Source organism: Hemicordylus capensis, chromosome 2 (genome assembly GCF_027244095.1).
Source record: "Hemicordylus capensis ecotype Gifberg chromosome 2, rHemCap1.1.pri, whole genome shotgun sequence".
NCBI classification, from domain to species: Eukaryota; Metazoa; Chordata; class Lepidosauria; order Squamata; family Cordylidae; genus Hemicordylus; species Hemicordylus capensis.
Window position 1 is genome coordinate 415,228,136 of NC_069658.1, and position 25,989 is coordinate 415,254,124.

Here is a 25,989-nt window from a genome sequence, read left to right on the forward strand (position 1 = left end):
CTAACAGCAACGATACTCACAAGCTGAGGACTTACTGAAATATGGGACCTCAGAGCAACTTGGTGTACACCACCACCCCCCGAATCTGCTATCATCACACAACAGGGAATCCAGATCCCTTGCCATACACCCCATAACAGTTATAATTATCAATTTGCCCATTTTAATTGTATAGTTTAAAAAAAAAACACAGACACAAAATCAGCACCCTAGAAGCAGAATCCTGAGATTTCTTCCTGTAACAAATCTTCAAAAAATCGCAGACCTTGGGATCTACATTTCAGATCAGTTTTGGAAATGGCAACCATAGCTCTGTAATAAAATCCAGGTCCGATTCCCAAAGGTCACCAGTACAGTGAACATGGTACTGCTCATTGACTGTACATTTCCGTACAGTAAAGTGAGACCTAACGCTGGACCACAGCTTTCAGATTTCTGCTGCCGGCCAGAGTTAACAATACCGATTCAAGTCAACAGTAGAGTTTAGATGGAATGGAGCTGTCCAAGCGACACGCTCTCTAAGAAGCCCGCAGGGAAGGGCACAAACCTTCAGCTTTCAGGATCTCATCTGCCTCGACATCACCCTCCTTTTTTTCATCCGGGCCCAGGGGGTCAACCCCATCCAGCCCACCTTCGCCATTGAGGGCACATGGCCGTGTCGGCGTCGGCGTCGCCTTGCGTGGCCGGCGCTTGTGCAGTGGTGACAAGGACAAGTTCCGGAGCACTGCCATGCCAGCCTCGGTCAGCCAGACACCTTCAAAGCGAAAATATTGAGGCTCTGTGGGGAAAGAGCAGAACTTGACAGGTGGGTCAAGCCAGAACAATGCCTCCACATATCTCCATAGGGAACTAGCCAGAGGTTTTATACCCCCTTTCTAAATCCCACTAAATCCCCCTTCTTCTCCTATAGCCAATGACCGTTAACCAGGCCTATATTCATTCCAGACTCAAAGCCCCTTGCCTGGGTTAGTGAGCCCTGTATCAAGGCAACATGTGGCATCACTCAGCAACCTGGCCTTTCCTAGGAAATTGGTCGCAAGCACAAAGTATCTTGGTACCAAATCCAATGCTTATTCCCTTGAGCTCAGATTTGCTCAATGGGGATCTTCACCAGGCCCAACCTTTTAATGCAGAGGGCAACTGCTGAAAAGTGTATACTCTGCACAAAAGAAAGTCAAGTTCTACTTCAACAAGGGCCAAAATCTGCAACCTGAATAGAGTATGAAAAAGCGAAAGTATGTGTTCAATTTTATTTATTTATTTATTTATTTGATTTTTATATCGCCGTTCCGAGCTGGCTCAGGGCGGTTTACAATTAAAAAACAGAAATAATTAAAAACAATTAAAACAGAAATACAAATATAAACACCAATTTAAAAATATCTTTAAAAACAATTAAACTATCAAAACAATTAAAACCCTGAAAGCCAGGTTAACATTAAAACAATTAAAACTAATTAAAAACCCTGAAAGGCCAGGCCAAACAGATAAGTTTTAAGGGCTCTCTTGAAAGTCAGTAAAGAATTAAGATTACAAATTTCTGCTGGGAGTACATTCCCCAGCCCAGGAGCAGCTACAGAGAAGGCCCGCCTCTGAGTCGCCACCAAACGAACCGGTGGTAACTGGAGACGGACCTCCCCAGATGACCTTAACGTGCGGTGGGGATCATGTAAAAGAAGGTGCTCTCTAAGATACCTTGGACCCAAACCGTTCAGGGCTTTAAAGGTAATAACCAGCACTTTGTATTTTGCCCAGAAACATAACGGCAGCCAGTGTAATTGTTTCAAAACAGGCATCATATGGTCTCTCCGGGTTGCCCCCAAGACCAATCTGGCTGCCGCATTCTGAACTAACTGAAGTTTCCGGACTACGTACAAAGGCAGCCCCACGTAGAGCGCATTGCAATAGTCAAGCCGGGAGGTTACCAGCTGATGCACCACTGTTTTGAGGTCATCCTCTTTGAGGAATGGGCGCAGCTGTCGAATTAGCCAAAGCTGATAGAAAGCACTCCTGGCCATGGCCTCCACTTGAGATACCAGGGTGAGGCCTGGGTCCAGGAGTACTCCCAAGCTGCGCACCTGCTCCTTCTGGGGGAGTGTAACCCCATCCAGCACAGGAAGATCTAACTCACCCCTCAGATTCTGAGCCCCCACAATGAGCACCTCTGTCTTGCTTGGATTCAGCTTCATTTTGTTATCCCTCATCCAGCCCATTACTGCCTGTAGGCAGGCATTTAGAGAATGAGTGCCATTTCCTGAAGATGAAAAGGAGAAGTAGATTTGGGTGTCATCAGCATACTGATAACACCCAGCACCAAACCTCCTGATGACCTCACCCAGCGGTTTCATGTAGATGTTAAAAAGCATTGGTGACAGAATGGAGCCCTGAGGGATTCCATATAACAGCTCCTGTTTTGAGGAGCAACTGTCACCAAGCTCCACCACCTGGAATCTACCTGAGAGATAGGAACGGAACCAATGCAAAGCAGTGCCCCCTATCTCCAATTCCCCCACGCAATCCAGAAGGATACCATGGTCGATGGTATTGAACGCCGCCGAGAGATCCAGAAGAATCAACAGAGTCACATTCCCTCTGTCGATTCCCCGGTAAAGGTCATCCGTCAGGCCAACCAAGGCTGTCTCAACCCCATAGCCAGCTCTAAAGCCAGTTTGAAATGGGTCTAGATAATCAGTTTCCTCCAAGACTGCCTGGAGCTGGTCGGCCACCACCCTCTCAATCACCTTGCCCAACCAAAGGAGATTGGAGATTGGCCTGTAACTGTCCATCGCTAAGGGGTCCAGGAAAGGCTTCTTTAAGAGTGGTCTAACCATTGCCTCCTTCAGGCAGGGAGGAACCTTACCCTCCCTCAGCGATGCATTTACGATATTAACTAGGCCACCTCCAACAATCTCCCTGCTAGACAGAAGCAGCCAAGTTGGGCAAGGATCCAGAGAACGGGTGGTAGGCCGCACCGCCCCAAGCAGCTTGTCTACATCCTCAGGAGTCACAGATTGAAACTGATCCAATCTAATACTGCAAGACGGATTGCTGGACACCTCCTCCATAGACTTTGCAGAAATAGTGGAGTCCAAGTCACCCCGAATACAGGAGATCTTATTCGCAAAGAACCCATTAAAGGCATCACAGCAGAGCAACTCCTGGGGACTGATTGGAAGTAGTAGGAGCAGAAACCAAACTCCTCACAACCTGGGATAGCTCCGCCGAGCGTGAACCTGCAGCCGCAATGCGCACAGACCAGAATCTCTTTTTCGCTGCACGCACTGCCACCGCATAAGCCTTCAAATGCGTCACATGCTGAATCCTGTCAAATTCGAACCGAGTTCTCCTCCACTTGCGCTCTAGTCGCCTACACCACTTATTCTATCCACAGGGACTTGGAGTTATGCAATACTAATAATAAATTTAAAGTACCTCAAAAGTCAGGCGCTGGACAATAAATGATTTTAAGAGACAACCATTTTTAAAACTGTGATCGTCATACTGGCCCTCAACAATAAAGTGATGTAAGGAGTTTTTAGGCCTCAGTGCTTCTTTCTCCAGGCCCAACTAAAACCCTCCACAAAAAACTTGCCTAGGAAAAGAGCCTGGGACATTCCAGTTTATTTTTTTTAAGTTATCACTTTTCTACATGAAGGAAACTTACTTGGAGAACAAGACATAACAAAATAAATTAAAACCAACAATTAAAATATTATCAATAAAAACTCCAACAGACATTAGCAGCAACACACTCATACAAGAGCACCACCCCTATTTTAAATCTCACTCCATAAATAATCTGAGGTTGGGGGAAATCTTCACAAAAATGTAAAAAGGAAAAGAAGCAGCCCACCCCACCCTTTGAGAACCAGGGCCCTAAATGGAAGCAAGGTCCCAGCAGCAGAGAGACCCTTGCAATGTTCTATGGGACACACTGAATCTAGTTAGCCTTGTTACCTGGCTGGGGTCAAGGAGGCCAAGAGTATGATTGTAGAGGACAAACCATAAGGGACACAGTTTATCATTTGGAAAATCAACTATCAACCATCTGGTCTGTGTATCCATGCATACAAAAAAGCTAAGACTCTTTCCCCAAGAAGCTTACCTGGTTCCTTGATCTTCACTGGGATAATTTCTGGAGGAGGAACTGGAACTTTAAGGGAAAGGCAGGCAAAAAGACAAGAGTCATGAAATATTCCCTACTATTGCCTTTTTATAACCCTCAAACCCTTCCCAGTAAGTAGCAGGGCAGAGATTGTGAGGATGTGCTTAGTAATTCACCCAATTCTTCTCCCTTACTCAACTCTCTTCCTATAACTCTGACACACAGCCATACTAATCCCACATCCAACCCTACCAACATCAAGCTCATCCTATCATATCCTCCAACTTCTCTACCATTTCTAGCTCCCCATCTCACCTCCAGTATCTGCCACAGTCTCCTTCCACTCTTTAAGCTAACCAGAAGATATACCTGCATCTGTTATCTTGCTACCAACCATGCACTTATAACTTGTCCCCCATTGCAAAAAAGAAAGCAGTAGTAGCAGGATAGGTAAAGAGAGGGTTTCCTGCTTATCAGAATTTGGAGGCAGATCTACTGTCCCCTTAAGGCTAACACACTTCTAGGCATCACCACCAGCAGTTCCTCCACACTTGGCTCAAAACACGCATACCAAGAGTGTGGAGGAACTGCTGGTGGTAGTACCTAGAACTGTATTAGCCTTAAGAAGGTAGCAGACTGATCCTCCAAATTCTGATAAGCAGGACGTCCTCCCTTTCCTTGTCCAGCAGCTGCCACCTCCTTTGAAATTTAATTTGAAGAGCATGGTTGGAGGCTCTCACCCCATCCTGTACTCACCAACAGGCTTCACTACATAGGGCTGGCAAGAGACACAGTCAAATCCCTCATCTGCAGCCTGCTCTACTTCTTCCTCGGTGAAAAGGTTGTCGCAGACAGCATGCATCCACCTGAGAAATGCAAAAAGGTTTAAATGGCCCATGAGAGAGCCAGCAGTGCCTACATTTCCTCTTCCATAGGCCCTGGCACCATGACGCACAGGAGGAAAGATGTGCTACTATGACATCTCTAGGTTTCTGAACTGGGGAGGAGGGAGAAGAAGGGAAAGGGAAGGCCCAAGAGCAGAGCATTTTTTTAAAAAAGCAAGAGCAGGAACCCTAAGGCCCAAACTATCAAGGACAGCCCTTTCAGAAGGTAAGGTGAGGTGGTCACCTCAGGCAGGAGATGATTGAGCCAGTGAGTAGCAAGATGTCCCCCACTATCAGAGAAGTTCTTCAGGCCTGAACTGGCCCCTTACAGAGCTTTGCAAGGAGCATCTCTCCTCACACGTCTTGCAAAGCTTGAAAGCAGCACAAGAAGAGAAGAGGCGGCTGCTGGCAATCTTCCTTCCTCCCCAACCCTGTATCACTTGCAAAGCTTGCAAGGGTCCATTTTGAAAGGGGCTGGTCCACACCAATGTCATGGGGCAAGGTAGCATTTAGTGCCTCGCTTCAGGAACCACAATACCTCTGGCTACCCCTGCAAACAATGTAGGAGTTCATAAACCTAACACCCATCACTATTTATGTTCACAGGAATACAGCATCAGATTAACACACTCTTAACATACTTTAGCTCTTCCTTGGTTTTCACTCAAATAGGGCAAGAGGAGAAAGTCCTCTGAAGGATGCATACTGTTCCCCAACCAGTGGCTTATGGAACAGCCCTCTCCACCACCTGCCCTATGTGGCAATTGCATCCAGAAGAGGACAACTACTTCCACTCTAGAAAGCAACACTACAGCTTTGACCCAAGCTTACCCCTGTCCTCATGGACACTTTTTGTGTGAATGTAGTTAATTGAGATCCAAGCCTTTCTACTCACTGAAGACCTCTTCTACGTTCATGGGAAAAGATGCCACTAATGAAGGGTAAGCTTGGATCCATGCCTACAGATGGATTCAGAAAACTGGGAGCCACGCAGCAATTGCTTGTTGTGCTGGCAAACCCGTGATATTCCCATGCTACCTTGGCAAAGAGGCACCTTTTAACACGGTGATTCTCTTTATTTAGCAAAGGTTGAGTAGCTGGCCCTATCCACCCCCAGCACAGTATATCTGGTGTTGCTTTTTAGACTGTGAGCCCTTTGGGGACAGGGATCCATCTTATTTATTTATGATTTCTCTGTGTAAACCACCCTGAGCCATTTTTGGAAGGGCAGCATAGAAATCAAATAAATAAATAAATAAATATACACTTTAAAATTAAAGAGATTAGGTCCACCATTGCCACGTATTTGTTCTCTCTGGTGTGGCTAAGGTAGCTGGACGTATGTTTTAACTATGATCAGAAAATAAAGATGACCATGTCTCTGTGCACTCACAGGTGCCACGCATTACACTTTTAAATGGCTATTTGCCAAGTTCCATTTGTAAGACTCTGTCTGTAGCTTCTAGAGTAGAGTTACTGAGAGCTTGCAAAACCGCACGGGAAAATCACAAGTGAGAATTCTGGGATTTACCAGATCTCAATTTTAGCTGCCTTGAGTTGGAAAAGCTGGAAACATACAGGAAGAAGGAGCTATTCTATAATAATCTTTACAGGAAGTACCTAATACTGCCTCCATTTGTTGATGTGAAAGTTATCGTTCCAATGTGAGCAAGTAAGGGAGGAGGGGTGCAGAAAACTGGGGCTTACCTCTCGCAATGCTGGCACTGGATTAGCAGGTCCTCCTCCACATACTTCACATGGCAAATGGGACAGGCGACAAGACTGGCACAGGGAGCACAGTGGGTATAATTGTTCTGCCATTCACAATGAAAGCCAGGAGAAACTGCCCCACACTGCACGCAGCACACACACCTGCCAGGGAGGGGAGGGGAGTCAATAAAAATCCTCTTTTTGTGACCCCGTCTTTCTACCCACCTTGAAACAAGGATGATTCCCTCAACTAGGAACAGCAGCCCAGGGATCCTCCTCCTTTCATTATGGAGCAGGGATGCATAACTTTAGCCCTTCAGCTGTTTTTGGACTACTACTTCCATAACCCCCAGCCACAATGGCCAATAGCCGAGGATTATGGGAGTTGTAGGCCAACACCTGCAGGAGGGCCAAAGTTGTGCAGCCTCATTCTAAAGTGTTTATCATGTGCATGTGCTATTGTGCAAGGGCACCATGTGGTTTTTTTGTTTGCGATTTTCAGTAGAAAGATTGTATTTAATCCATAAATTGTACTACATGAAAGCAAATATCTGATTTTAAAAACATTTGTGTCTTACTGGAAAACATATAACCTCTTAATTGCATTACATTATAAAGTCTCCCACAGTGTCTGATAAATGATTTAAATAAAGTAATTTATTTTCATATACATAAAAGTTACTTTCATAATAATTGGGTAAAGTGTCCACAACTAAATAGTTAGCCTCCTCATTTCTGCATTTGTCAACTTCAGCAAAGAAGACACTGCCCAAATACTGTAAATTAACTACAGTTTTTAAAATTGATTGATTGATTGTTGAATTCCAACCAGTGGTGGTTCAAAATTTAACTGCAGAAACCAAAAAGCTAGTTTTCCACAATTTGATTTCCACAATTTGTCATCCTGAGAATGACAGCTTTCATTTTTTAAAAAGATACAAGTTTCTAGCCCTTATGGTGGGTAGGCCTGCACACACATAGGCCGCCTTGAGAAATCTGACCAAAAAAAAATGGTGCCCGTTGCCTATACAGCTCTTTAAACCTTTTGGCTAACAGCAGCAGCAAAACCAATTATAAAAATCCAGACAAACATATGTAAAAGCTGTAGTCCTTCACTTGAACCAGCAGGACAAGGCAGGACTGGAACTGGCAACTGTCCACAAGGGAGGCAGCAGAAAGGGAAGAAGTGGAAGGCGCCTCCTAGTCCAGTCCCCAATGGAAGCTTCCTTCAAAAGAACCTGCCTCTTAGAGGATGGAGAACACAATGCCCAGGGGTTTGGACCACTGGGAGGGGGGGAAGTAGGAAGAATTCTGCTTGTCTTGGTAGACCGCTGGGAGTTTGTTTGCAGCCCAAAGTATACAGCACCCTGCCTTTCAACCTTTCTGCCCGAAGATCTCATCTCTCACCATTTACACTTCCAGCCGCCCTTGGGCACGGTGTTGAGGGGCGGGTCCAGGCAATATGTGTGGTAGCTGATGTCACAGTCATCGCAGAGCAAGAGGCGGGAGGGGTCAGATGCTTTGCCACAAACTTCGCACACAATGCATTCTACACAGCGCCAGCCCTTTAGCAACATCACCTTGGTAATCTTTTAGCAGAGAAGAAGGAACAAAGTTGTAGAGAGAGCCCTGCATGGTGTGGCGAAAAGACTGGGGGGCCCCCGCTTGGGGAGAGGGTTGGAGGGCCATGGCTGATTTCAACCCAGGCTTCCTGAATCCTGAGGAAGTGGATCCCACAAGGGCAGCGTTTCCATAGCCCCCCACCCCCACCCATGGACACAGAGAACCCTCTCAGGCTTGCCATCTGTGCAAGGCTGCGGGGAACAGGGCAACACAACAAAATTGCCCCATGCGTCATCAACACTGCATTCTGTGCTATTTTCAAGCTTTATGGGATCCACACAGTTCAGACCCCAGGGATCCAGTTCAGGTTTGCACAGGTCAGCATATGAGACAGTGATGCTCAGTACAGCTTTCTATTTCCCTGTTGCTCCTCTCCACACACGTTCCATGCGTCCCCAACCCAGAGCTGCATTTTTCAGAACTTGGCAAAAATCTAAGCCAAGGCAGCTCTGTATTCCATGTGGGTAGTTCGAGACATTTCGCTCACGGCCACATACATTCCGGATGTCCTACTGCAGAATCTGGGACTTTAGGAGTTCTGTATCTTGGAGGCAGGGAGAAGGCCACACACAGCACAGCCCTTACCTTGCTGTTGACGCAGTAAGGGTGGTAACACTGTGAGCACTGGGAACACGCCAGGAGATGCCCCTCAGAGCCACGGCCAAAGCTACCACAGACTACACACATGTCCTGTCAGGGAGAAGAGAGGCATCAGGAGAGGCCTGCCAAAGCCCAGGAAACAAGTTCTTTTTCCCCCAGCCTCACCTGACAGATGGCATTAATCTCCTGTCTACTCTGCAGACTCTAGGCATCTTACACCACTACTCAGGCTTTTAAAGTGATTAAAATATTATTAACAATGCTACATATCTTGTCCTCAAGACAAGCACCTTTCGAGGCTCCTCGAAAAGGGACTGTTTTCTCTTAAGGGTGAGAGTATTTACAGTAATTAAAAAAAAAAATAGCTACCACTCACTGTCAGAACGGAAGGCCAGTTTGCCATCAAGACAAGGCATGAAAAGACAAAATGGCCCCTATGCCGCAGCCACCATCACCACGCTGGAGCCAAAATGACTTCAAAAATAAAGAAGCCAAAAGTCCAGAGAAAATCTGGGCTGAAAAGATACACCAGCATTGACTTCAGATGGGCACTGCTCAGCCACAATTGCCTGCAGGACCTCTTATTAGAAAGAGCCAGAGTTTCACTTGGAAAGGCCAGCTGCCGCCTCCTTGCTGTCTGGAGGTGTCCCCTTTCATTCAACAGATCTCTGTAGCCCTTTTAGAGCAGCAGCTTGCAATGAAAGTCACAGATCCACCCCACTCACTAAATCAGGGGCAAGTCTGAACCAACAATTAAACAGCCCTCATCTTCCTTTCCTACCTGCATCAGCACAAACTTGTCAGTGTTGGAGAAGAGCACCACTGTGTTTTGCATTGTGTCGTCGTCATCCTCGTCATCCTCCTTGCTTGGGGAACTGTCGATATCTGCAAGCTGGATGGCAGGAGGAGAACCAAGTAAGACACTGTTCCTGGTATTCGGAGTATTGTCTAGACCAGGGCTGCACAACTTTGGCCCTCCAGCTATTGTTGGACTACAACTCTCATCATCCTCAACCACAGTGGGCAATGAACAGGGATGATGAGAGTTGTAGTCCAATAGCGGCTTGGCAGGCCAGTGCTGTGCAGCTCTGACCCAGAGGAGAAACACACACACACCACCAAATCCTCAGCCTGCCAGTCATGCACTGGAGACATTGCCCCCTGCTACAGGGGAGAATGGCAAGTGAAATACAGGCCTTATACTCCCCACACACTTGTCCTTTCCACATATACTTCCACAGGCTAGTTCTTGTCAGAGTGCGCATGCTCCACAGAGGACAGGATTCCTACTCCTTAGAAGCACTGAGGAAGCCAGAGATTCCACAAGTGCAACTTCTCAGTATTTGAGTGTCAGGAAGAACTACATCTGCAACCATCTCCTGCCTTGGAACTCTAAAAAGGGAAAGAAGCCCTGCTGCAGACAGAATGTGGCAAAGCAATGTCTGGGGGATACCTATAAAATCTATTTAAACTGTGCAAAAAGAAAAAATTCCAGCCTACTCCACAGACTCCAAGCACTAAGCAAAACAGGGAGCCATTCAATGTGCACTAATTGAGGACTAGGAACAAGGGAGAGCTGATTCTGCCTGCAGGCCCCAGCCACAGGCACTGCATGAGCCTAGCTTAGCAGCTGCCTAGCCTTTCTGGAGAGAAGCTAGCCTCACATTTTTGACAACTCTTTCCCTGGGAACCTCTCACACCTGACCCCAAAATACTCTCCTTCCTGCCAGAGTTGTCTTACCGCCAATGTCTCGATGGAAGAAGTAGTGGATTTCAACCGTGAACGGCCCCGCCCTCGACCTGCGTGAGACCCTCCCCGAGGCCGTCTCCTCCCAGGAAAACTACTGCTGCGGCCCTATGACCAGAAGGAAAAAATGAGGAGAGAAAAATCTCTTTCAGGTGTGCACACTCCATTACATGGTCCTCCCTCCGGTGTTCCCACCACTCATAGGCATGGGGCTATCCAGGATAGGGAACTCCTGGAAAGCACCACCCAGAATCCTCTCGTTTGGTCTCTCGGGTTACCTGTTTGACACGCGAGCGGGCTGGAGAGCTGCGCCGCCGTCCCTTGTCGCCCTCGCTTTTTACATCGAACAGTAAAGAGTCATCCATCTCGCCCAGGGGCAAAGAGGCGCCATCTTCCTTCTGCAGGCTGACATCTGTGGAGGTCAGGCCAGCCATCTCCAGGGAAAGCGAGCCCCCACCTTCGTGGTACGGGGAAGCAAATGGCAGCTCCGAACCTGGGAAGCTGCAGGCACTGGCATCGCCCTGGCTCAGGTTTGAGATCTCATTAACAATATCTGACTTAAGCAAGGGGTGGGGCCTCAGGGGTGGTCGTGGCGCTGCTCCTGCCTCCTCTTCACCCCCTGCCCCTCCCTCTAGCGGGTTGGCAGCTCCATAGGCCTCCATCGGGGTGGATGTGCTGCCCAGCAATTCTGCCTCCACAGGCGAAGGAGAGCGCTTGGATTCGCTGGCAAAGCTGAGTGAAGTCTCGTTGGGCTCTGGCCCCACAGTGGCATGCCCTTCTTCTAGTGCCTCCTCTTCACTCAGCTGTGGAGAGAATCTCTCCTCGAGCTCCATCTTGGTTGACGCCAGCTCCTCTTCCTCCTCTTCTTGGCTGGGCTGGACTCTGTTGGTAACAGGGCTGTGCAGGACAAGCCCCTCTGTCCCTGTGTCCATAGGCTCCTCACTGGGCTCTCCTTCCTCAGCAGCTTCAGGCAAGCCAGCTTTGAGGGAGCCAGGCTGAGGGCTCATGGAGGATGACTCAGCTACCTGAGCAGAGGAGGGTGCAGTCTCAATATGGCTTTCTGTGGGTTCAGGCTCTATGGGTGGCACCACCTCAAAGGCAGGAGGCTCTTTGACACCTAGCGATGATTCTTCAGGGTGAGCAGGTGACACCGGATCTGAGGGAGGAGAAAGGAAAGAGGTGTGTGAACAGCCATTCCCACATGTCTTAGAGAACAGTGTTCCTCTGTGCACTGAAGCAGAGGAACAAAGGAACAACATTTGTCAAAGTTATGCAGTAACTCATCCCATCTCCAAAGTCATTCCACTGGATCATGGGCAGTGCTGTGGAGGCTGTCAGGCACAACTGAGACACCAGAATAAAAAGCGCACTCTCCCAATATATGAATCCCAAGAGACACTTTAAATTATATCTACCCCATCAGAAGCCCTGAAGTGGACAACTCTGCAAGAGGAAAGCTTAGCTTTCAAGAGCTCCTTGCTGGGGTGCACAATTCCTGGAAGGTTCAGTGTCTTCTCCGCCAGCAAAGGATTCACTTACTGTGAAGGATCCTTCTTGTGGTTGTATTCAAGGACATCTGAGTGGGTTATCCTCTCCACGAGGCTCAAAGCGGGACTATGCAAATTAGACAGAGCCTTTAAGAGCCCACCCAGTTCTTTTAGGCCAAGTATAAGCGAAATGGAAAACAAACACTTTGAACAATATGTAACAAGAACATAGTCAAGAAACACAAAAATGAGTGAGGTAACAGACCATTGTTCTCTAAGTAGAGAACAATGAAAAACCAACTTTCCCTCCCAATTTTTCCCTTGAATAGGTGTGAGTGATCAATGGGCGAGTCCAGATGTCCTCGAATACAGCCACAAGAAGGAGCCTTCACAGTAAGTGAACCAATGCTCCGTTCTCTGGGGCTGTATTAGAGGACATCTGAGTGGGAATATACCACAGCACAGCCCGAATAACCACTGATAAGGAGGGAACTCTCACACCTACTCAGGGGGGAAAACTAGCTGGAGGATCTGTCTGCCAAAGGCAGCCTGAGCTGAGGCATGAGAGTCCAGCTTATAGTTCTTTGTAAATGTAGGCAGTGCCTTCCACATGGCAGCTTGACATATCTCTTGAACAGGAGTGTTTGTAGAGGATGTTGCCAAAGTAGCAGCTGCTCTTGTGGAATGCGCTAAAATCCTGCTAGGTGCTCTGAGGTGCTGAGGCTCATCGGTCAATGCTATACATGCTTTGATCCACCAGCCTACGGTTAACCATGAAACTGGTTGGCCCATTGAACTTGGATGGAATGACACAAATAAGGCTTCCATGACCCTAAACCACTCAGTATGTTGTAATTAAATCTTAAAGGCATCTATGTATATCCAACTCATGCCAGAGTTTTTCTTTCTGATGAGACCGTTTTGGACAGAAAGATGGTAAGATGATATCCTGCAATTGGTGAAAAGCTAAGGACAGGAATGAGTCGCTGGAAAATACGCATAAGTTTTTGTGCACAAATAGAGCGCTGAGACCCTTCGTGCCAATGTAACCGCTATAAGAAATGCTGCCTTGAAAGACAAAAGTCTTAGGGGAACGGTTCATTGAACTGTTCTTAGTACTGTATGAAGGTCCCACAACGGATATCAGTGGACTACAGGAAGAGTCAACAAGGTCACGTCCTTAAGAAACCTCTTCAGATGTGGGTGAGCTTGTAGAGAACCTCTAGAGACTGCAGAGATCAGGCCTACTAATGAGGCTGCCTGGCACTTCAGTGTATTTACCCTCAAGCCTTTTTCTAGGCCCTCCTGTAAAAATTGGAGCAGATGCTTCATTGTGGCTTTCCCCCTAGGAACAGAGTTCCTTACTGACCAACGTAGGAAGGCCCTCCACGTACACTGGTAAATCCTGTTGGTTGACTCACGCCTGGATGCCAAAATTGTATTAAGTACTGAGCTGGAGTAACAGTGTGTTTTTAACGTGTGCTGCTCCAGGCGGCTAGCTTCAACAAACCTGGATCCTGATGGCATACTGGTCCCTGTTGCAAGAGATTTTCTGTCACGGAAGAGGCAGGTGTTTGGCTGTTGACAGGTTCTGAAGTTCTGCAAACCACGTCCATCGAGGCCAGAAAGCAGCCACTATTATAATCTCTGCCCTGAAGGTTTGGATCCTTTGAAGCAGATGGCTGAGAAGAGGAGTTGATGGGAATGAATATAAAAAGACTTTTGGCCATGGTGCTGCCAATGCATCCACTGCTTCTACCTGTCTGCAGTAGAACCTCGTGTAAAACCATCACACTTTAGCATTGTGTGATGTCGCAAATAGATCTCTCTGTAGATGGCCAAAGTGGGAGGTAATCAGATGAAAAACTGACTGTGAGTTTCCATTCCACTGACAGAAGGTCCTTGCGGCCTAGCCAATCTGCCAATGAATTCAGGCCTCCCTGAACGTAGTGCGCTGTTATAGAAATGATGTGCGTCTCTGCCCAATGCATCAGAAAGGTTGCGTTCTGCCTTGCCTGTTTATACAGGCTTTTGCAGTGATGTTGTCTGTCTTCACGAGTACATGTCAATGGTGCACCATGGATCTGAAGGCCAAGAGGGCTAGTCTGAACACCCACAACTCCATCCAGCTGACGCTGTGGGCACCTTCGGCTGGTGACCAAATGCCCTGGGCTGACCTGAGACATCCACCAGGCTACAGTGTTAAATGGCCAGAGAGATTTCCACTAGTTTGGGAGACTTGACTGCAGTGTCCTTGTGATGAGGTAAAAGGAACCATGGGTATAGGTGAAAACGCACCCAAGGTACTGAATTTCAAGTTGCCACCATCAGGCCCAGCAAGCGAGATAACGCTATCAGTGTGGCTGTTCTGTTGGTGAGTACTTGTGAGACCGCCTGTTGCAGTGTCTGAAGGTATTCTGGTGGTAAAAAACAGACTGTTTTCCTGTGTGTCGATCAATACACCCAGATGTAGAAGTTGGTGTGTCAGATCCAGGTGACCACCCCCCTCCCCCAATTTACTAAGAAGCTGTGATCTTCCAGTGCTCTTAGTATAGCTTTGACATCTTGTTGGGTGGTGCTGAGAGATGGGGACTTGATAAGCAAGTCGTCTAAGTAAGAGAACACCCTGACCCCTAGGAGCCGTAAGGAAGCCATTACTGGCGCCAGTATTTTCATAAACACGCAAGATGCCAATGGTATTCTGAAAGACAGGGCTTAGTACTGATAGTGTACCCCCGCATAGAGGAAGCACAGCAGGTGGCAGCTGGCAGAATGGATTGGAAGAGGTAGGTAAGCTTCCCGGAGGTCGACTAAAGCCAGAAAATCCAGGTGCTGAAGGGCCTCTGCAATCCACCTCAGAGATTCCATCTTGAACCATCATCTTCTCACTCAACAATTCAGATATTTTAGGTCCAGTACAACCAACAGGGAACCATCCTATTTGGGCACCGTAAACAGAATAGAATAGATGCCTAGTCCCTGTTGGCCTGGAGGGACTAATGCTATGGCCCCGATGTCCAACAGGTGACTGATGGCTTCCCAGAAGCCCACATCTTTGGAAGGTGAATGTCAGGTTGGAGTGGGAAGAAACCTGTGGGTTGGCATTCAATTCTATTCTGTATCCGGTGGCCATAGAGTACAGCGCTGAGCCGTCTGTTGTTGAAAATTCCCAGGTATGTAGAAAAGATGATAGGCGGCCCCCCAACACTCTGTGGGGTGATTCAAGCCTACTGTTTCCCCCTCTTGAACTGAGCAGTGGCAGTGGCTCGGGTACTACTGAATTGTTGATTGGGCCTTGATCTGTTTCACTGCTGATGCTGAGGTCTAAAATTCCTGTCACGTCCACAAAAGGGCAGCCGGATCTGGCGAAAGGACTGAAAGGTTTGAAAAGGACTTCTAGGTTGATTACATTCCTGTTTACAAAAAGAGGACGGCATGACTTTTCTTTTGGCCTTTGACTCAATCAGAATGTCTTTAAGTGCCGCCTGCCCAAATAGCTTTGTTTCCATCAAGGCACTGCTTTGAGGCTCATCTTAGATGAGGGGTCTACCTAGCAGTATTTTAACCAGAGGTCCCTACGACCTACAACTGATGATACTGCTGACCTAGAAGCAAAATGTACAGTGTCTAGTGCAGCATCTGATATAAATGCCTGGGCCTTTTGACTCTTGGCCAGCAGTCTACGCAACTTTGCTGGGTCAGTAGCAGGGTCCTGGATGAGATCATCCAGCCAGGTAAGTGAGACTCTGGACAGCAGTGAGGAGGCTGCTGAAGCCCGTATGGATAAAAAAGCTTCAACATGTGATTTACGCATGGCTGCTTCCAAATGTTTATCCGTTGCATCCTTTAATGCAGATTCCCCATCACGGGGTAACAGTACCCCCGACAACAGCACCACCACTGGGGAATCGGTGGGAGGAGCCTTAAACGTGTCAGCTGGTACCTCCTGAAAGGAATATTTATTTGCAAAGGCTAAGGATTTCTGATTGGAGACTGGGAACTTCCATTCCTCCTTAATGGCCTCAACAAAGTGGTTTGATAAGGGTAGTGCCAAGTGGTCAGACCTCGGCTTTGGAAACACCAGTGCACTCTTAATTACTGGAGTGGTTGTGTCAGTGGTGGGTGCTGCTTGCAGCCCCAGAGTAGCAATAGCACTTAGCAATAGCAATAGAACTTACATTTTTATACCGCTCTATAGCCAGAGCTCTCTAAGCAGTTTACAATGATTTAGCATATTGCCCCCAACATTCTGGGTACTCATTTTACCGACCTCGGAAGGATGGAAGGCTGAGTCAACCCTGAGCCCCTGGTCAGGATCGAACTTGTAACCTTCTGGTTACAGGGTGGCAGTTTTACCACTGCGCCACCAGGGGCTCAGAGTAGAAATAGCCCTGTCATGAGAAGGGGCAAAATCAATCCACTGAAACCGTCTCAGAGGGGAATCCAGATTGTCTGGTTCTTCCGCTCCTGAACACTCACCCTCCTCAAGATCTAGGGGGCCCCAAGCCGGGGGTATAGGTGTAGAGTTATCAGGAACAATTTCAGCATCTATGTCAATTGGAATAACTGGCCCTGGTCTACTGGGAGGACTGACAGGAATCTGGGGCTTAGACGATCGTGGACTGGAAGAATTAGAACCTGACCATTCAGAAGAATGAACGTTCTCTGGGCCCTGGTTCCTTTTATTTGATTCCATAGATTTGTCTCTTCTGGCCTTTTCCCCATGCTTTGATTTCTTTTTGGCCTTTTTCGGGGAAGGGCTTTTTAACTGTGAGGTTGATGAACCAGTCTTAGATAAGGTGGAACGGTCCCTTCTGCCCCGCTGTCATGAGCATGCTGGAAGACTCCGAGGAGGAGCTAGAGGAGGGGATGGAGGTTACAGCAGAGGAGGGCAGGCAAGGACCAGAAGTTGCAAAGGAGAGTGGGTCCGACGCACGGGGAGTTGAAAATGAGTTAGAGTCGGGTGAGGCAGCTCTTGAGGAGGAGGCACAACTGGTCTCAGCTGTGGAGAGGCGTCGGTCCAAGAGACAGCAAGAGTTAAGGAACCGCATGCATAGAACAGGCAAAGCTGCTGACTCAGGAACTCTTGATTAACAGCACCGGGAGTCAGCCTATTTAAGACGACTGCACCACAGTTACCCTGCTGATAGCAACGTCAATTTCCTGTGAGCCAATCGGCTGTGTTCATGTATTGTCTTGACCGTGTTTGGACCCTGGACTGTGTTGACCTTGCCCGTAGACTTCGATTTGGACTCTGTTGTATTGATTGGATTTGACTTGGACTGAACCTGGAGAATTTCTTCCTGTAAGACTTTGCTATTCTACTTCTGCCTCTGTCTGTTTTACTGTCTGGCTAGCCTGACAGATTAAAGACACCCACACCCGTTTTGGATCTGTTCTTTTCCAGTTTGCCAATGAGTCCGAAAGGATATTAAGGAAGCAGGCTTGCCAGCCTGGGGGCACTTCCCTGGGGAATGTTAGAGCTTCGGGGCCCAAAGTTGTCCTCTCTGCAGTTCAAGCTCACCGATTGCTGGGCCGTCATAAATGATATAGTGGCTCCGCTTGCTGCCCTCTGGTGGGCCATTGTGGAGCTATGAAGCGCACAGTTTCCTCCTCACTTCCTGCTGAAAACAGTCTGCTGAGGTCTTGGCTGCAGCCATTCTCATCACGTGGGTAAACCTACTCACAAGTAGGTTCCCACTTGTGCTGGAAACTGGCAGCAGCGCCTCTGAAGCCAGCTCCTCTTCGCTGGAGTTGGGGCACAATAGCTGCTGCTGCAGCTCTCCCTGGGCAGCTGGAAGTGGAGCCAAAGCTTGGCCCAGTGAGCCCATGCCTTCTCCATGCGGCACCGTCCCTCCTCGTGACACTGTGCTTCAGGTCTCGCGGCTGGCCGGCAGGAGACCCAGTGCAGCGTTTCCCTTCTCTGTATGCCTGGAACTAGCAGCTTTGGGCTGTTTGAGAAGTCCCTCTTGGTTTTTTTAGCTTTAGGCATAATTATATTCCTCAATCACCTGCGCTGCTCCATGGCACGGAACAGACAACAACAGGAAAGACAGGGCTGGAGTAGTCAAAAGCACGGAGGGGAGAAATGGAGAAGGAAAAGGAAAATGAAAGGGGGGGGGTGCGCACGCACACATGTTTTATTTTATTTTATTTATTATTTTAAGGAATAAGGAAGATAAAGAGAAAACTGGGGAACACACAAGGAGTTCAGAATCAATAAAAGTTAAGGAATATAGACAAAACCATTTGAAGAGAGTGTTCTGCCATGAGCCAGCGCGGGACTGAAATGAATGGGCGGGCTTATCTCCCCGCTCCGGGCTCTTAAAGGCTCTAATTTGCATAGTCCTGCCTTGAGCCACGTGGAGAGGATAATCCACTCAGATTTCTCTAATACAGCCCCAGAGAACTCCACACGCTCCATGTTCAACATTGGCACAAATCAGGACATCACCACAGCCTGTACATTTAAGTTGAGCAGGGGTTTTCGGGGGGAGTACAGCGTTGTGCAATGGAAAAGCACCTAGCACGCTGGATTTGCTCAGTGCTGCAATTCCAAAAATAGAATTATGAATCCTGATTGGGGACCACAATTGCTTTTATTTTTTTAAATGAGTAAGCTACCCATTTTAGAGTCTGTCAAGATTGGATGACAATAGCTGGTGAAGTTTCAGAAGCGCAGGAATTAAGATGGCCAATTTCCAATACTAAGGAGATCAGATCCCACATCTAGAAGAAACAGGATTACTGAAAGCTGGTATAGTGTAATGGCTAAAAGTCTGAGCTACGATTCAAGATTTTATGGTTTGAATCTTACCTCTGCCATGAATTCACTAGGTGGCCTTGGGTTCAGCTTCCCAACTGCAATATGGGGATGATCCTATTTACCTACTTTTACAGGCTCATTATAAGCATTACAGCAAGATAATACAAGCAAAGTACTTTGCACTTTCAAAATGTACTATCAGAATGCTGAACAGCACAGTTGACAAGTGCATAGAATTTGCCTGATTTGCAGAATCTGGGTTGAACTTGGTTCAGAACTTTGGTAGTTACAGAAATATCTATCTATATCAGGCTTGCACAACTCAAATGACCTGATGGGCCGAAACCACCCGTGACTTGGTTCATGGGGGCCGAGGTCAATTCTTAGGGTGCTGATTATTAGAGTAACACTTAATATCAATCAATCAATCAATCAATCAATCAAATTAAATCAAATTAAAGTGAAATTAATTTAAAATGAATTTAATCAAAATTTAACTTTTGACATTCTAGCAGGCCAAGATTAATTTAAATTAATATGAAGTAAGTTGAATTAAAATTCATTTTAATAATATAAATGTTATACAATCTGTACAAAATACATAATAAAATGCATTGTTTTTCCTATCCACCTCTGCCAAATCATCACACATAACATGGAACACTTTTGGGGGGGGGGGAAATATGAGAAGCTCTTCTCATAATTTTGGAAAAGAAGGGAGAAGTGGAAAGAAAGATCGAAAGGATGGGGCAGGAGGCTTGGCTTGAGAGAGATGCACAGGCAAGGGTCCTTGAGCAGTAGGAACGACCATCGCTACAGGCCCTGAGTCGCTATGGGAGCCACCGCCGTCACCGCCTGGGGGAGAGGGAAGAAGGACCGCCCCTGGCTCACCCCCGCCCCCCACAGCCATCCCCCGGCCGCGCAGAAAAATTAACCTTTCCTTGGCCTCCTCTTTGCACACCCTTCCAAGTCCTGCTCGGCTGGCGGCCGCCCCCAAGAAGACCCGCGCCGTTCCAATAACACCCACCCGTGCCGCTCCTGAAGTGATTCCGAAGATCCGCACCAAGATCCTGAAGTGTAGACCCCTGCCCTGCCGTGAAGACCCCTGCCCTGCAAAAGCCCTCCCATTGCAAAAGGGCGGCGGGAGAGCTCCCCTGCCGTGCCCTTCCCCCTTGCCGGTCTGGCTGCAAATGGCTTCTAAGAAGCCTTTCAGAAAACGGGCGGCAGAGAACTCCCTGCTGTCCGCTTTGCCGGTCTGGCTGCGAATGGCTTCTAAGAAGCCTTTCACGCATGCACACGAAAGGCTTCTTAGAAGCCATTTGCAGCCAGACCGGCAAGGGGGAAGGGCACGGCAGGGGAGCTCTCCCGCCGCCCTTTTGCAATGGGAGGGCTTTTGCAGGGCAGGGGTCTAGACTTCAGGATCTTGGCGCGGATCTTCGGAATCACTTCAGGAGCAGCACGGGTGGGTGTTATTGGAACGGCGTGGGTCTTCTTGGGGGCGGCCGCCAGCCGAGTGGGACTTGGAAGGGGGACAAGCAGAATGGCCCCATGGGCCAAGAAAAAAGGCCTTGCGGGCCGCATGCGGCCCGCGGGCCGTATGTTGTACAGGCCTGATCTATATCCACATAGTCCTGATTATCCCCAACCTTCATGCTCCCCAATTAATGCCAACAAATTGGCTTTTTTTGAAAACTTGAATTGCCAAAAGTAGAATCTCCATGTACAGACACAGTAAACCTCAGGTGCTGGGGTGGGGAGGGGGCAGAGAAATGCCTTCATGTCTTGTTTACAGACACCCAGAGGCATCTGCTGACCACTGTTAAAAACAGAAAAAAAGAATGCTGAAGGAGATGAAATTTAGTCTGATCCAGAAAAGCAGTTCTTATGTTCTAAGAATCATGCCAAATCACTACAATGCAGCACTTTTTTTCTTCTTTTTTTTTGGTGCAGGAATTTGACACTGCCCTGGATATGCAAAAATTCAGTGCTGACCCTATATCTCACCTGGTGGTACTGGGGGAGGGGGTGGTGGTGAAGGGGCCTTTTCGGGTTCTAACATTGCCTCCACTTCCATTTGCTCCTGCCCTGCAGGGCCCTCTGGATCCACACTAGACACCTCTAAAGACTTATCTGCATCTGGAACAGGAAAATAAGACAGCACTTTAGATCATACAGCTGGTTTTAAAAGATCTACAAATCCACCCAGAACAAAATATCTAATGCAGACTCTACCAGACTCCCAGGAAAGTTGGAGCTCAAGCTTCAGAGCCAACCCGCAACACACACACACACACACACACACACACGCACACGCACACGCACACGCACACGCACACGCACACGCACACGCACACGCACACGCATGCTTTCCCCCCAGGGGCAAACTGATTGGGAGGAGAGGAAAGCAGGATGGTGGCAAAGCCCTCAAAGGGATCTTTTTGCTCTGACTCTTGTCTCTTCAGTCATAGTCCTGCACATACATGAATATAGCTTGGAGCACATCAAAGACAGTAACAAAAAGTAATCAAGGCCTATAATACAGGAAGGATTATTGTAAAATACAATAGTTAGCTACCTTGAATATCTCCATGTTGGAAAGAAAAATTATACATATATTTTAAATAAAAGTTCATATCATCTGTTCACCATTTAGTACCACAGAACACTCCTGTGGCTTCTCCAGTTTGAAATGGGATGCCGGGTACTAGAAAACCCTTAAGTGGGTAAAACAATTTTGAGTCGGTTCAAATGCACAGCAGCCCCAATATGCAATCATGTGGGGCTGCTATGAGAATGGGCCCATTCTGACATCATTAAAGGACATGCCAACGCGTTCTCAGCATGTCTGTTACTCATGTGTAAGGGGTGATCAGCCAAATCAGCTGTTCGTTTACTCGTTTGAACAGACTCACTGTGAGACATTTTACACAGGTGGATCTTATCCCTGGAAGAGAGCATCTTCTTGCCTGCCACTTGACAAGAACTGCCTCTTAACGGAAAGCATACGTAGGGAAAGTGGGTAAGGTGGCTAGGGTGACTCACCAGCGGGTTTCTCGGGACAGTCCAATGGCACCTCCTCTTCTTGTGGCAAACTGACAGGGCTGCCACTGCTTTCTGGTTGCCCCTCACCGGTCACACCTGCTGCCTCCAGTGGCTGAGGAGATGCTGGTGTGTCTGTTGTGGGGATGCTGCTTACTGGAGAAACATGCCTAGAGAAAGGATTTGAGATATGCCATCTGAGATATGCTATTTGAGGGACCATGAGCCATCACTCTCCTCCTCAGCATTTATATAACACTTTTGAATGTTCAAACTGCTCCACACACATTTGTCTCCTCAATCCTGACAATAACCCTGTCAAGTAGATCAATACTTATTTCCCCCATATTTATTACTCCTGTATTGCAGCTGGGGGGGCTGATGCAAAGAGGCAGCAACATTTGAACCAGAGACTTCCTCTTTATCGCTCAGTCTCTTAGCCACTAACTCTCATCAATCCTCAGAGCAATTCTCAAAAACCTGATGCCATCCAATAAAGCCATGCCTAACATGAGCATATTGTTACGCTATATACTGTGACGCTTAACAGTAACAGAAACAGCAATACTCATCATTGTACCTGTCACAGACTCTTCCACTCCCTGCCTTGTCTTGACTCAAACACTTGCTTGTGTCACACTGAAGGTTTCTCCTCTGAAACCACACCATTCTCTTTCAACGTATCAACGTTCTCTCTAACATCCCATTCCAGGCTTCTCCACACTGCAGTCGCAAGCCTACTTCCCTCCTCTGTCGAGGACTCCTATTAACCACCTATGCTTTGACTGGTTTATTCAAACTATTTCTAGCCCACCTCCCCAGCACACTGCTGCTCAGGGTGGGCTCTTAAGCAAAACCACTTTAAGGGGAGGGGCAGTGGTCTGTAGTGTTCTGGTCTTCCCTCTTCTCATCCAGCCACTTCTCAAGTAGGGCAACCAAAACCAACTGCCGCCACTCCCTATGGTCAGGCTATGAACTTGCGTCCATTCACAGAAGAGAAGAAGAATGAACTTGCGTCCATTCACAAAGAAAGACTGACTTCAGAGAGGAAGCGGAGGGGGAGATAACCTCCTAACCAATATCCGGCCAAGTCTTTCTTCAGAAAATCTGCCTCCTAGTGGACAGATCAGAGAACACTCTGGAGGGCAACAAGAAGGGGGGAAAGAGGAGAGATGCTCTAAAAACCTGGTGAGCTGTTGTCTGCCATTACACATTCAAGCCAGAGCAGCCCTGCCACAACAGCAAGAGATCATTCAGAAGCTTCAGTGATTAACGTGCAGTAAGGAGAGCCGGCAGAAAGGAACACCTATGGACTACGGGTTGAAATGTCATGCGTCTTCATCGCCAAGTTTTGAGTTCAGGCATACTCTGATGGGCTTTCCAGACAAGCACACAAATGCTCCACCACCAATCTTGGCCTCACAGGACAAGAGGAGCCATAAGCTCAGTGGCGGAGCACATGCTTTGCATGCAGACGGTCCCCAAGTCCAATCCTCCACACCTCTAGGAGGTGGTGCTGGGAACATCCTCTCAGTGAGACCCTGCAGTGCCACTGCCAGTCAGGGCAGACAAGACTGGGCTCAATGGAGCAATGTTCTGACCCACTATGAGGCACAGTCCTTTCACCACTGGATGAGCATTGGAGAAGTTGACGGCAATACTCGGTCTGCTCACAAATCCTCACAAACTTTTCTAGGGCATTTTTAAACCCTCATCACCACACTGCAAGGTGGGTCACCATGCTGGACAACCCCTTTCACTGATGCCAAGAGGCAGAGACCACTCACTTCCCCACTCGGGAAACTCACTCTTGGCTGTGCTGCTCAGCTTCAGTGCTGTCTGCATTCTTGCGACGCTTCTCGCGACACCCTTCACACAGTGTGTAGTTCTCGTACCACTGGCTGCTGGGATCCAGTGCAGATGAGCGGAAGCCACAGTCTGAGCAAACACGGCAGCTCTGGAGGGAGATAAGAGGTGCTCAGAGGAGCAGTATGGTGGTTCTTCTAAGAGTGCCGGATTATTACTGCCTCCTGACTGCAGACATTCATCTTTCAGAGGCTCCCTAACACCAACACTGGGACTAGTCTGCCATGACAGCGGGGAGGAAAAGGTCCCTGTCTAAAAACAAAGAAAGGAGAGACTACAGAGGAAAAGGAAAAAAGTGGATATGGGTACACTGGACTAGGGGGTTGTGCCACAGACTAAGGAGAAAGTGCGTTTTGAGAAGGGATCTGGAGAAAGTAAGAATATCCTCTACCAGAGACAAAAAAGGACGTAATCCAGAACCCTGAAAATTTCACATTTGCTTGGTAAAAAAACACACGTTTCTCAAAAGATATTGTTATCCCGAGCAATATCTCAGGGGAAGCTGAGCAGTATTTCCACTGGCTGAAAGCAAACTTGCAGTGCCTGCATATCTCCTTGGCCATCCCAGGGCCTATTAGAAGTCATATACACATAAGGAAATATACGTGTCCTTCATTTGCATAATTCATGATGGCTGCAGAATTACAGGTGATGGTGCAAAATCTGGATTACCTACACACATAATTTTACTCTTGAAATACAGACCTACACAAAGGCAGGACTCACTTTGCACTTCCAGGAGTCGGTGGGTAGACTCTCAATGGCAGGTTTCAAGCAGTAGGTGTGGTAGCATTTATCACAGGCTTCGCACACTAATGTCATGCTGTCCTCACCAGATAGCCTGCAAGAGGGAAAAGCCAAAGGAGCCGTGAACTGATGCATCCTCATGATCTGTCCTTCCCAGGATGCTCAACGCAGGTCCCTTCCCTCCCCCACATCAAGGGGCTTCACACTTACCTACAGGTTTGGCAAACTTTGCATTCGTGACACTGCCAACCTGAGCGTTTGCGTGGCGTTACGGTGATCTCCAAGCAGTTGCCATGGTAGTGCAGACCACAGCTGGTGCAGAACAGCAGATCATGCAGGTCTCCTGGCGTGTCACACACCATACAGCGCGAATCCTCTGGGGAAGGAAGGGCACACTGGGACCAAAGCCACCAAATCATCCAAGCCCACTTCACCTCCAAGTCCTCTGTCTGCAGCCAGCTTCAAATACAACCTTTAAGTGCTCTCTGGATCTCCCTATCCCTGCTCAAGCTCATAGGAACCTAGGAAGCTGCCTTATACAGAGGCAGAGCATCGGTCCATCTAAGTAGAGTCTAGTAGTCTACACTGACTGGAAGCAGCTCTCCAAGGTTTCAGGCAGGAGTCTTTCCCAGCCCTACCTGGAAATGTCAGGGAGTGGACCTGGGACCTCCCACATGCAAAAGCAGATGCTCTACACTGCTCCCCTCAAGGCAGAGATAAAACCTTGGAATCCCTACTACTAAGCCCGACTCCTCTATCACGTTAAGAGACCACTCCCACATAGTCCTATGCTGCTGACAGAATCGCTGGGATAGAACATGCCACACAGCCCCTGCAAATTCAACCCCCAGCTTCCTATGCTTCTATTAGCTTAAGCAGGGATAGGAAGATCCAGAGAACACTTATGGGTTGTACTTGGAGCTGGCTGCAGACAAACTTTGGCACCACCTGTTGCCCTAGGCATACCACCACCACTTACCCATCTGTACAGCCTGGCCTAGGTGCTCTGGACACAGGAGCTTCAAGCTCTTCATGGACTGGAAGCAGCCACTGGCTGCTGCACAGGGGAAGTGATAGTGGCGCTGGCACCCCTCTGCATGGCACGGAATGGTAGCACCCCATCTATTACAGTGTTCACATTTCTGAAAGATGCATGGAAGAGCTCTCATTTAATTCTACCCCACTTTTCTATGAAATTCATAAGCAAAGCAGTTTACAGGTGTATATAAAAAGCAACAGTCAAAACACTGCAGAATGTGAACACAGGCGATAAAAAAGGATCACAATTCAAAGTGAAAAACTGCTTCTCTTGCACATAAGTCCTAGAAATGCCACGAGTGTAGGGTGCCGAGTGCCTAGAAAGTGGACACAGATATTTAAGCAGGGATCCCTCTCTCAGGGCTGAGGCACTATTA

General features: G+C 47.9%; 1 protein-coding gene across 7 annotated transcripts in view; it reads right to left on the bottom strand.

Annotated features, from left to right (window-relative positions):
* Nucleotides 1-25,989, bottom strand: part of KMT2D (lysine methyltransferase 2D) — a 133,699-nt gene that overhangs the window by 82,532 nt on the left and 25,178 nt on the right. For 6 of the 7 annotated variants that reach the window (XM_053290869.1, XM_053290871.1, XM_053290870.1 and 3 more), the window contains exons 6-20: nt 25,554-25,716; nt 24,785-24,950; nt 24,554-24,668; nt 23,770-23,918; nt 21,965-22,131; nt 20,927-21,058; nt 10,948-11,825; nt 10,664-10,777; nt 9,704-9,814; nt 8,908-9,012; nt 8,107-8,288; nt 6,697-6,861; nt 4,862-4,971; nt 4,106-4,153; nt 548-778 (exon numbers count right to left, since the gene is read on the bottom strand). In XM_053290869.1, the coding sequence (XP_053146844.1) occupies nt 548-778; nt 4,106-4,153; nt 4,862-4,971; nt 6,697-6,861; nt 8,107-8,288; nt 8,908-9,012; nt 9,704-9,814; nt 10,664-10,777; nt 10,948-11,825; nt 20,927-21,058; nt 21,965-22,131; nt 23,770-23,918; nt 24,554-24,668; nt 24,785-24,950; nt 25,554-25,716 (2,836 nt within the window). The remainder of the gene's footprint in view (nt 1-547; nt 779-4,105; nt 4,154-4,861; nt 4,972-6,696; nt 6,862-8,106; nt 8,289-8,907; nt 9,013-9,703; nt 9,815-10,663; nt 10,778-10,947; nt 11,826-20,926; nt 21,059-21,964; nt 22,132-23,769; nt 23,919-24,553; nt 24,669-24,784; nt 24,951-25,553; nt 25,717-25,989) is intronic. The other variant, XM_053290873.1, reaches the window with a different exon arrangement.